This window comes from Camelus ferus, chromosome 15 (genome assembly GCF_009834535.1).
Source record: "Camelus ferus isolate YT-003-E chromosome 15, BCGSAC_Cfer_1.0, whole genome shotgun sequence".
NCBI classification, from domain to species: Eukaryota; Metazoa; Chordata; class Mammalia; order Artiodactyla; family Camelidae; genus Camelus; species Camelus ferus.
The window spans coordinates 33,420,251-33,432,443 of NC_045710.1; the positions used below are offsets into that span (position 1 = coordinate 33,420,251).

Below are 12,193 nucleotides of genomic sequence, written 5' to 3' on the forward strand. Positions count from 1 at the left end.
GGCAAATCCTTCTGTACTGAAGGAGGGGGAGGGGGAAGGGAGGGAGAGAGAGAAGAGGAGCAGCAGAAGGAGAAAGGATGAGAAAGGAGCTATCTTCAGTAATCTAGGGAATACTTCACTCTGGTGGACTATTTAGGTCACATGCCCACCCAGGAAGCAACCCCTGGCACACCTGGGAGATACCGTGGGTTCGGTTCCAGGCCAAGCATTGAAGTGAATGTCGCAATAAATTGAACATATGAATTTTTTGCTTTCCCAGTACACAGAAAAGTAATGTTTTCACTAGATTCTATTAAGTAGCAATAGTATTATGCCTAAAAAAATGTAGATACCTTAAGTTAAAAAATAATTACTAAAAATGCTCACCGTCATCTGAGCCTTCAGCAAATTCTTAGTTGTAACATCAAAGATCACTAATCACAGATCACTGTAGCAAATGTAATAATGATTTTAAAAGTCTGAAATATTACAAGAATGACCAAAGTGTGGCACACAGACGTGAGGTGAACAAGTGCTGTTGGAAAACTGTGCTGATAGACTTGCTGGGTGCAGGGTTGCCACAAACCCTCAATTTATAAAAAATGCAGTATCTGCAAAGTGCAATAAAGTGAAGTGCAGTAAAATGAGGTCTGCCTTTGCTTTGTCTGGGGAGGAAGAGATTGATTCCCTTAGATAACCCAGGGATGGCTTCATTCTGATTGGACTGCTTGGGCCATAGGCTCACCCTGGAACCAGTGACTTCGGCCAGGGGGTGGGGAATGAAACTCCATGATTGGCTTAAATCCAACCAGGATTTCTTTTAGCTAAATATGGGGTCAGAGTCCCCGGGGGCATGTGTCTGGGTAGAGGAGAGGTGGGTCCTGAACTAAATCAGTTTGGGTTAGAAGGAGCAAGTAGGAGAAGGATGCGGAGCAGACAGCCTGCCTAGGTAAAATAAAGGTCAAGACGATGGAAAAAAGGCAGTGGTGAAAAACAGTAGAGGACGTAAAATGCTGCGGAAGAATCGCTCAGTCTGAGACTCTGCTCCTTAGGGCTTGTGTTACAATTCAGGAAGGTGGGTTGGACCCATTGGTGCCCTACAGAAAAATGGCCCTGATCTCAGGAGGCAGTTGGATTCTTGTCTGAAAGTGGTGACAGCAACCTTAAAAAAATCTGCCTCTTACTGCCTCTTACAACCTAAAAAAATTCAGACGCTTTATCTGCGGTCTCCGGCTTGGTAGCTGGTGAAGGAGGTGCAGACCATTCTTCTGACTGCACCTCCCACTGTTACCCTCATTCATTCAGCAAGAATTTAATAACCAGCTACTATAAGCCAGGCTTTGGAGAATAGGCCTCTGCCCTCAGGGAGTCCTGTGGAGGAAACAGACAAGAAAGGAGGCAGTGATACTACAATGTAAAAAACGGGATGACAGGAGAAGCCCAGGTGCAACAGAAGGACCTCTCTGTACACGTCATTTTAAGTCAGTATAACTTCCTAGCAGTAATATGGAGAAATAAAAGGAAAGTAATTCATAATAAAAATATTTATTTCAGTATTAAATTCCTATATTCCCAGGGCTGAGTACTCCAGAAATCATAATGAAGTAGTCACATGCCTACATCTATAGGCAGAATGACCACAAATGCCCCAGCTCCAAAAGTTAACTAATGTGGTTGTGTTTTTGTGGTAACTTGAGTACTGAGAGCAGTATTGCCAGTGGTGTGCAGCTTTCTACAGTGGTAAGGAACTCCTGTCATGTTTTAAACAAAGTAAAGTAAATGTCCTTTTCTCTTAATATACAGGAGGGTTAGGTCCTAGATTCAGGTTGTTATAAAAGGGTTTCTCATATTCATCAGTGCCTAGCAGTATACGCATCAGTCATGCAGGACCGGGGACTGTGTCTCTTTACCTGGCTCCCACCCCTAAATGCTGGTAGAGTTCCCCCATTCATGTGGACAATCAAAAACCCCTCCCACATTTCCACAGTGTCCCCAGGACATAGAGTCATCCTGCTCTGGTTAAGAGGCTCTGGTCTCTCCTCTGCTGTACTGTGAACTCCATGCGGTGGGGTCCGTGTCTGTTTCTCACTGGAGCACACACAGTGTCAAGCACCCAGTGGCCAGCTATTTGTTGGAAAAGATGAATGCATCGCTATTCCATCAACATGAAACTCATACCAAAAAAGTTACAAAAGGAATATGCCACACAGACGTGTGACCTGACATTGCCCTTCTTTCTGCATGCTGACCTCTGTTTTAGTGAAAGAGACTTGTAATTATAGCTCCAGACAATGTAGAATTTCAGCTCTAAGTCCTTTACAATGAAGGAAGTCGTCTCACCGTGTACAAAAGAAATTGCATTGGCTTTGAAGTTGTGGTTTGTCTTTTTTTGGAAAGTCAGGCTTGTCTGTTGAGGAGCTCAAAAGCACTTGACCAGCTCGCTCCTGTATCTTCACATGTGTATGCTATATTTATCTTCCCCTCGCAAATGGGGAAATGAAGCTTGCCTAAAGGCCATATTTAGCTAGGCTTGATCCTCTGCCTTGTGGGGTCAGCTTCGATAAAACAGAATCCTAAAACTCAATTTTTATGCAGTAGTTTAAACTTCCACCCACATTAAATCTGTTACTAGGGCCGCTCGCAAGGGTAAAAAGTGTTATTTGGAGTATTTTTAACCATGCGATGTGGCAGTCTAGTTCAGTCCCCTCCTTTTAGAGATGAGGAAGTCAGGCAGGTCCATGCGACACAGTTAGCTAATGGCAGAGCCTGTTCAGCTGTCTGTCTTTCTGCTCCCACAAATTTCAATTTTTCTCCTTTTTTTTTTTTTTTCTCCAGCTAACCTAAACAGGAGTTAGGCAGCCAAAAGGAAGATGCTAATAGAAAAGAAACCAAAGATCTGGCTCACTAGCTCCTAAATAATTAGTAAATTAATTGGGAGACAGACATTATAATCGAAGTATATAAAGATGACAGTTGCTGAAAGTTAAAAGCAAAACCTCCATTTCAGAAATTCTTTTACCAAGAGCTAATCAGACCTGTGATATGTAAATACCACTTCACGACTAAACAGAAGGTTAAAAAAAAAAAAAGGAAAGAAAGAGAAAAAAAAAAGCCAAACATTTTTTAAGTTTTTGAAAAATAGTAGCCTCTTAGAAATTTGTATCACTTAAAAAAATTCTCCTCAAATTTTCTTTAGCCCATCTGTAGTAGGAGGTGGTGGGCAAATTCAATAAACTCATCATTGATGCATTTTGAACCAAAGTTACCAAAATACTCTCCAAAAGAATCCAAACCAGCTTCCTAGAAAAACAGTTATTTTTAAGGGGGTGAAAAGTTATATTTTCACTATACAAAATTAGATACAAAATGAACATGAAAGCCACAAAAGGGCTACACAGAGGAAATGAGGTTTCACAGACTACTGTTACCAAGAATTATTATAGAAATGTTGATAATTTATAAGATTATGACAAAACACTTTTCATCTTCAGAAGCTACCTCCAGTCCATGTGTCCTGTTGGCTTTAGTATAGCATCCTTTTGGGGTTGGAGTGATTCAAGAGCCATGCCTGATACCTATTTTGGGATTCTCATCAAAAACAGATGTTTCAGATGGAGATTACTGCTTCTCCAGTCACCACAAGCCACCAGTTGTCAGGGACAGTCTTACTTTGTTGCCTTACATTTTATGTATCTCTTAAAATAATCAGAAGCTGTTTTAGACTTTAGAAGTCTTGGGCTTGTCTGTTAAAGAATTATTCCATTGTGGTCCCACTTTTTATCATTCTAGATTCATACTTTTATAGGTATGGATAGATGGCTATTTTCTGAATCAAAATGACATGCTGGATTATTCAGAAGTATAATACATGCTTATAGCATTTTATAGTCTTCAAAGCATTTGTCACTGATAATGTCCCATTTTACAGACTGATAAACAAAGGCTCTAAGAAATAAGTGACTTGACCAAGGTCACATGCTAGTAGGTCATATATGTTCCAACCCTCTCCATTCTGTAAGGCCCAACTCAAATGTCAGCTCTTCTAAGAAGTCTTTTCTTAGCGTCCCCTAATTACTGCCCTTGGTATGCACCACGTTCTGACTTGTAACGTAGTGTTTCCATACACGTGTCTCCCTTGCTGTGAACTCCCTAAGAGCAGACTGTTATAAATGTTTGTGTCTCTTCCCAGCTATCAAGTTGTCCTCCTCGGTGCTAACTTTAAGCACGTTCCAACGTTAGCACCGCAGTTTCTTCTCCTCTAGGCTGTGGCTTGGAGGTCTGCATAGTTCTAGGGAGGCCTCCAGGTACATTGTGGGTACTGTTGCTCATTCGGGTTTGTGGACATATTTCTAACCTACAGATATCTTGTGAGAGCTTTGCAAATGTTTCTGAAGTGCTTTACACATCAGAAATGATCTGTATCTTGCTCTTCCTTCATTTCCCTGATGGTTGCACATTCTGGGCACATAGTAGGTGATTATTAATGTTTCTTGGATTAATTACTTATATATTTACCTGCTCCAGCTTACACTTTCCTTTCTCCCGTTGTCGTATTTGACTTTTGATATGTACACATCATGAATTCCCAGTTGAACTCTAAGCTCCAGAGGGATGATTATTGCTTTTATTTGTGTGCACCTGTCCTGAGAACATCTTTCATGCAGTATGATCTCAATACAACTTCACTAACTGATGTTCAGTGACCAGTGTGTGACAGTATAGCACAGAAAGCATGGCAAGGCCGACACTGTCCTGTGTGAGTGGTTCCACTGAAAATACATATTTAAATAGGCATACACATGCTAAAAACATGTATGTTAAACAGAACTCACTAAGTGGGAGAGAGCACCGAAGTTCACATGAAGGGGACAAAGGTGGTGCAGAAGTGGGGACGCCCCTGGGCACTGCTGGCTAAGCTGGACATAGAAAGGGGTCTCCCGACTGATGGCCATTTACTCTAGTTCTCTGTCACACCGGAAGGTGTTTTGTTTCCTCTCAGCACATTTCGTTGGTCTCTTATTGTCTGTGGATTCTTGTCTGATTGTCAGTGTTTAGGGTGAAGCTTGTCATCATCACAGGTTAAGCACTCTTGAGGAGAATGGAGAGAGCCTCATCACTAAGCTACCAGAACACACTGTTAAAAAAAAAAAAAAAAAAAAAGATACCTCTGGTCCTTAGCCAGTTGCTAAGAAGCTAAAGATTTTACTAAGCAGTTCAACAGTCCTGTTGACCAAATTCCTCATTGTTTTTCCTGGTTCTGATGTAAGACAGTTGTCTTTAATACACTTTAATGCATCTAATACACTGCAGCATTCCAGTTACCAAGCTGAAATGTTTAAATACCTACCTTTTAAAAAAATTTTTGAGCTAAAATAAAATTGATTTGTGAATTAGGAGGACAGTAGAGAATTGGCTTTGAGAAGTTCTGACTTTGGTAAGTGGCTGTTTAAGAGTAAGGGCAGTTCCACATTTACCTTTCTTTGTATTGTCAAATTTTAAATATATAGCTGGAAATGAAAGATTTGCATGCTTCAGTTTATTTATCCCTAAACCTAAAATTTCATATTAAATGTACTCAAGATACTACATAGTAGATATAAACAATTTTATATGATGCAGGGTACATATGCACAGGGGATGATTTATTTTTTTAATTTGGTATCTATTATTAGACTTCTAATTACTCAGGCTGGATGGAAGCAGAGAGATCTCATTCTGATAATAACTGCCAATTATTTAGCTGGAGATTACAGGCAGAAGGAGTTCATTTTAGATAGTTCAGATTTAAGGAGTAACATTTCTTTCCAAGGAGTTCTAAACATACTTGTCTTTATTTTTTTTTAAACCCTAGTTCTTCACATTTTAACTATTCCAACAAAAACCTACAATTTAACAAATATCTAGAAATGATTAGTTTCCCTCCTTTGTGGCCACATCTCTGGTTGAAGTCAGTATTCACTATGGTTATGAAAGGAATCCGTATAATAGGCTTATGTTCTATAGGATATTTGGATTAATATTATTAAGCATTCCTAGAGAACTTTGCATTTACATACTTTTTATTTCTTGTAATACCTTCCTAGAGAAAGAGTGCACGTTCTTTTTCCCTGATGAGATAAAATTTTCATTAAAAAATCTAATTTGATTTTCTTAAAAAATATATAATTCTCTTTTTTTTTGGTTACATTTTAAATAGTCTTAAGGCTCTTGAGTCCCCAAATGACTAATTAGTACAGTAATAATATAACATTCTCTTTTATTAATCTGAAAATTATACCATCCTCAAGAGACCCCAGTTTGATTTGTGTGTTCTGATGCCAGTATAGAAAATTTAACTTCTTGCTAAAGGAGTTTCTCCTCTGTGGTTGGAGAGAGATGCAAAGTCAGGACTGGGGAGGGACTGATGGGACCCTGCGTGGATTTGCAGAGACTGGGAGAACCAGCTTCCCGTCGGATGAGGAATTTATGTTAAAGGTCGGATGAGGAATTTATGTTAAAGCGTTGAAGGAGTTCCTCCTGGCACTGTGCTGAGTGCCTTAGTTGCTGCATTATTCCATTTATTCCTCATAATCCTGTGAGACAGTATCCTCATTTCTAATTCTATGAAAATTGGATCTGGAAATGTGGATGAGGAGAGATTTGTGGCAAGAGCACCCCATCCCCTAACCTTGCTGCGCCTAAGTTTGCTCAGGAGCAAACTGCTAGGTAGTTGCCAAGTGGAAGGCCACGATTAAGTGCAGTCCTTTTCGTTCCCCTTCTCAGCAGGCAGCTTGTGAAACAGGCAGTGGCGTACAGAAAATATACTTACTGCACCGAATTGTGCTGTTTAACACATAAACTGATTTTTGAAACATGCTATATTTTTGATAGTAGTCCTCTTGTAGTAACTGACTGGAGTTTCAACATGTTTCTTGCCCACTCGATGTCTTCATTAATAATTTCTTCATTAGCACTTCTTCATTCCAAACCATTTAGAGGCCTACCCTTTTAAAAATAACCGGTCCAGAAGATTGGGGATGGCATGTCCCTTTTTGTCCTGTACAAGCCAACACCTGAGAAATCTTTCAGTGCCCTTGGCTACAGACTGTAGGTGTGCGCTTTGGAAGCATCGCAGAAAAACCAAAGGGTTAATGCCAGAGTCAAGGGTTTGAGATAATAATATGCTTGAGTTGAATTTATAGTAAGAAAAACGTCAGAATATGACATGAAAGGAAGACCGTTCCAGGAGAGAAATACTACGGCTGAAACTCCGGGTGCAGGGCGTTTTTAATGTGCCTTCAGCTCCACAGTCCTGCAGTTGTAGTAGCGAAGCGGATGGCGGCTTAAGGCCAAAAATAGAGTTTCCTTGAAACCAGATGAGAGGCAACCCCTGACAGAAATGGAATCCTGACTGTTCGTGCGCTAGAATGTAAATAAGCAGAATTTTGTGTCATAGGTAAGAGTCTAAGCAAAACAGGAGCTTCACTGCCTTTTGTGATAGATGCTAACACAGCCATCGATAGCACAGCCCTTCTGCAGAATATGAAGCAGCAGTTTAAAATTACTTGGAAGTCTAACATATTCTGGTCTGGAACCATCTCCAAGATGTGCTGAAGGGTACAGAGCAATGTGGAGTGCATGATCTCTTCTAGGTACAGATGTTTAAATATATACAGTTGTAGGCATACACATGCACAGAAAGTAACTGGACAGACGCATATGAAGAATCTACATTTCAGGACAGGAATGGACATTGTGGAGGAGGGGGGTTTTGTGGATTTACTTTATGTTTCTGTCTTTAAGTTTTCACACATATGCATGCGCATACACACAACTATACAAACAAGGAAAGCAGAAATTTAAGGTCTCAGTGGAGACATATGGGGTTTAAGGCGTAGGTTCTGCAGCACCATGCCCGGGTTTGTATCCCATCTCCTTGACTTGCTATATATACTTCCTCACACAGGTTATTTAACCTGGCAAACATTCGGAAGACAGTATTATTTATTATAAACGACAGTACTTAGACATCTAGCTACAGTCAATTCTGTGTTTAAACTTTCCAGTTAAAAATGCTTCCAGGGACAACGCTCATAATCACAGTCTATTTTCTCAAGGTTTCATTGTAGCTGTTAATGATATTGTCATATGTTTACCCCACTGGTGTTCAGAACTTGCAAGGGAAAAGCAACAAAAACGGGCGGGATTATCTTGTTTTATGCAGAATGCCATGCGTTCCACATGTGGGATAGTCCTGACTTTGCTTCTTTGACCATCTAAGCTAATGTACGTATTATTAGTAAACTATAGAAATGGAAATAATGAAGTTTTTCTTTCTCCCTTAGGAAGACTATGATCGTCTGAGGCCTTTATCTTATCCAATGACTGATGTCTTCCTTATATGCTTCTCTGTGGTAAATCCAGCCTCATTTCAAAATGTGAAAGAGGAGTGGGTACCAGAACTTAAGGAATACGCACCAAATGTACCCTTTTTATTAATAGGAACCCAGGTATGCCTGCTTTGATTTTACCCATTTATGAAATACTCTCTCTGGCCTGCCTTGTGGTGTTGCTCTCAGACAAATGGTCCTAAGGTTTAGCAAATGAGATACATGTTCAATCTCAGCTGTTAGTTATAATAAATTCTGTCACATTTTTGGAAGAAGTAATATCAAAAGAAAGCAATTACTGTATTAGCTGGTTTTAAAAAATTAGTAAGTTCTTTTGTAATCTTTTTCTGATATGTGGGGATTAAATAGGACTATGTGCTTTACCTTTAAAGACTAATGATATTATGAGACATTATTCACCTTTCTTAACTAGATTGATCTCCGAGATGACCCCAAAACTTTAGCACGACTGAATGACATGAAAGAAAAACCTATATGTGTGGAACAAGGACAGAAACTAGCAAAAGAGGTAATACAACCTTTACAGAGTTAAAAAAAAAAATGTGAATGAAGCCAAGGTAATAACAGAAGCTAACATTTATTGTGCATTTACTGTATGCCGGGCACTGTGCAGTATTTTACATGTATTAGATGTAATTACATGTATTACATGTATTAGATCATATAATCCCTGCATCGACTCAGTGAGGTCGGTCTGCCTAGTTCTGCTGTTTTATGGAAGAGAAAACGGAGGCGTGGCAATGTCGGGTAACTTGTCAGATAACTTGTAAGGTCCCTCAGGTAATAGGTGGCAGAACCGGGCTTCAGTCCAGGGTTGACTCCAGCACCCTGGCTGCGCTGCTAACATCTTCCCACAAAGTCATGTGTAGAAAGAGTCATCAGAAAAAGGAGCTTCTAAACCGTATAAACATTTGTGCCAAATCAGGCCCCGTCCTTAGTGAGGACTTATGGAGCAGGTAGTGGAGTGGAAGAGGTGGACATTTAAATCTGCAGTTTAAAACAAAAAATTATGGCTAGGTTGGAAAAGAAATGTTTTGAATTTTCTTCCAGTCTTTTTATGAAAGATAGAAAATATTAGCATTCTAAAATACATATAACTATGATGCACGTAATACCTTTTAACTTACATTCTTCCTTTCCCCAAAGCAAGGCTTCCTTTTTTTCTCCTTTTGGCCCTAACATTATTGGATTCTATTTTTTTCAATGTTATGACTTTAATAGGACTTTTGTGAAAACGGAATCTAATAAAATTTTTAAAAAATCCTCTCAGGAGGCAGAGGAAAACAAGAAAACTTTTTGGAGGACTGTTTTTCCTAAAGCAAAAGATAAATAGCTTCATGAACAAGTCTCTTTAGAAATTCCAGGTGTTAAATTCTGTGGAGAGAAGGAATTTCTAAATGTCATAAAGGTAAAAGTCATAAATGAAAATAGTGATGATTTAACTACAGAAAAATGTAATACCACATCAAATGCCAGAAATAAAATTAAAACTCATTTAACAAACTTGACATTTATGGCAGAAAAATGGGCTAATATCCTTAGTGTACAGGAACCCCTTGCATATGGATAAATCAAAAAAAGACATATATATTCCAATAGAAAATGGCTAAGAACATCAATGGGAGTCTCCAAAAATTGCAGATTGCCACTGGAGATAAGAAATATGTTCTTACTCATTCGTAGTCGAATGTAAGTTCAATTTCCATCTATAAAATTAGCAAAAAAAAAAAAAAGACATTAATTATAATACCCACTGTTCCAAGGGCGCAAGGAAATGGGCACTTGTTGTCCTGTTGGTCGTTGAGCAAAAGCAGTCTTGACAATATGCAAAAGCCTTGAAGTCATGTACACTTTTGATCAAACAATTCCATAGCTAGGAGATTATCCTAAGAAACTTATACAACATGTGCTTAAAGACAAGGCTAGAAAGTTGCTGCATTGTTTATAATAGGAAAACAGAAACTCTGCATCTATTAAAAGTTTATACCAAGATACCTGTTGAGATGTTCATGTTTATTATGTAGTGTAAGAAAAAAAGTGGTTGCAAAAAAACAATATGATCCCATTTCTAGACCTGTCGGCGGCATTTGGCACAGTTGGTTCCTTCTTGAAACACTTTTACTTGGCTTCCTTGAATGCCCTCTCTTGGGCTTTCTCGAAACCCTCTCATTGGCTTCTCCTCCATCTCCTCATCTCCTGGCTCTGAATGTTGTAGGGCCCAGGGATCAGCACTCAGCTTCTTGGATGTCTTCCGTTCTATACCCACACTCACTCTCTAGGCCTGGTGAGCTTCTATCAGTCTTGTGATTTGAACGGTCTTCTATTGAGACCCCCAAATTTCTCTCTGCAGCCTGGCCCTCTTCCCTAAACTCTAGATTCGGTTATCCAGCTGTTCATGTGACAAGTCCATCTGGGTAGTAAGCATCGCAAAATTAATATATCTGAAACAGAATTCCTAATTTTATCCTCCAGGCCTGTCTTCCCAGCTACTCAGATCAAAAATATTGATGTCACACTTGACCTTGCTCTTTCTCGCATATCATACAGCCAACCCTTCAGCAAAACGTATTGTTGCATCTTCAGAATATATCCAGAATCCAAAGGCTCCTCACTGTCCCCTCCTCTGTCAGCCTGGTTCAGGCCCCCTCCCTCTCTGGCCTGAATTACTGTCTGAGCTGCGTGTTAACCTGTTCTCAACACAGCAGCCAGAGTGTCTTTAAAAATAGAAGCTCCATCAACTCATTGCTCTGCTCAGAATCCTCCAGTGGCTCCCCAGCTGACTCCGAGTGAATAAAGGCCCAGGTCCTCTCCATGGCCAGCAGGCCCAGCCACCCCTCTGCCTCACTCATGCTCCAGGCGCGTGGCCTCCTTGCTGTCTCCCCAGTCTTTGACCTCAGGCCCTTTGTCCTTTTGCTGCTCCCTCTGCCTGGGATATTCTTCCCTATGGAGACATTATACATTCTTTGACTTTCAGGTCCCTGCTGAAATGTTACTCTCTCAATGAGACCTTGCCTGACCTGTCCCCACTTCCTATCTCCTTCCCCATTTTCCTCCAGACCACATGTTACTTCTGACATTCTACCTCTGTATTTATTAGTCTGTAGTCCCCTCCCTCTAAAATGTAAGCTTCATGAGAGTCGGGTAGGACTTAATTTTGTCCCTTGCTATATTCTCACATTTGGCAAATCAGAGTGCTCCGTAAATTTTCAATGAACAAATGAATCAAATTGATGGATGGATGGATGCGTCCCCTTAGAGTAGAAGCCAAAGTCCTTACAGTGAACTCCAGTCACTGACCTCACTGACCTCATCTCTTGCTATCCTTCCGCTCACTCTCTCCTGCCACTCTAGCATCTTTCCTGCCCCTGAATGCTCCACGCATCCTCCTGCATCAGAGTCTTTACATCTGTGGCTCCATCTGCCTGGATACGCTTCCCCTAGGTGTCCCTCACTAGGTAACGTCACCTTGTTGAGCAGCTTTCCCTGACCACCACCACCGCTATCCTCTGCACCCTCCACCCTCCTCACTCTGCATTTTTCTCCATAGCATGTGCCACCATCTGCTCTGTATTCCTTCCTTTGTGTCTTCCTTCCCTGGCAGAACTTAAGCAAATGTAAGCATTTCACAGCAGGGACTTTGCTCTTTTATTCAGTTCTTTGACAAGATCCCCAGCATCAAAAAACAGTGCCTGGCATATAGTAAGTACCTAGTAAATATTTGATGAATGAAAGAATTTTTCATAGAGAAAGTCTGGAAGGATATACACTAACATTTTAACAGTTAGCTATCTCTGGGTATCATGAATATATGGCTGATTTCATTC

The 12,193-nt window shown here is 40.2% G+C and overlaps 1 protein-coding gene across 1 annotated transcript in view; it reads left to right on the forward strand.

Moving 5' to 3' along the window:
* Positions 1-12,193, forward strand: part of RHOQ (ras homolog family member Q) — a 35,504-nt gene that overhangs the window by 19,883 nt on the left and 3,428 nt on the right. The window contains exons 3-4 of the mRNA XM_032497467.1: positions 8,304-8,468; positions 8,782-8,877. Of these exons, the coding sequence (XP_032353358.1) occupies positions 8,304-8,468; positions 8,782-8,877 (261 nt within the window). The remainder of the gene's footprint in view (positions 1-8,303; positions 8,469-8,781; positions 8,878-12,193) is intronic.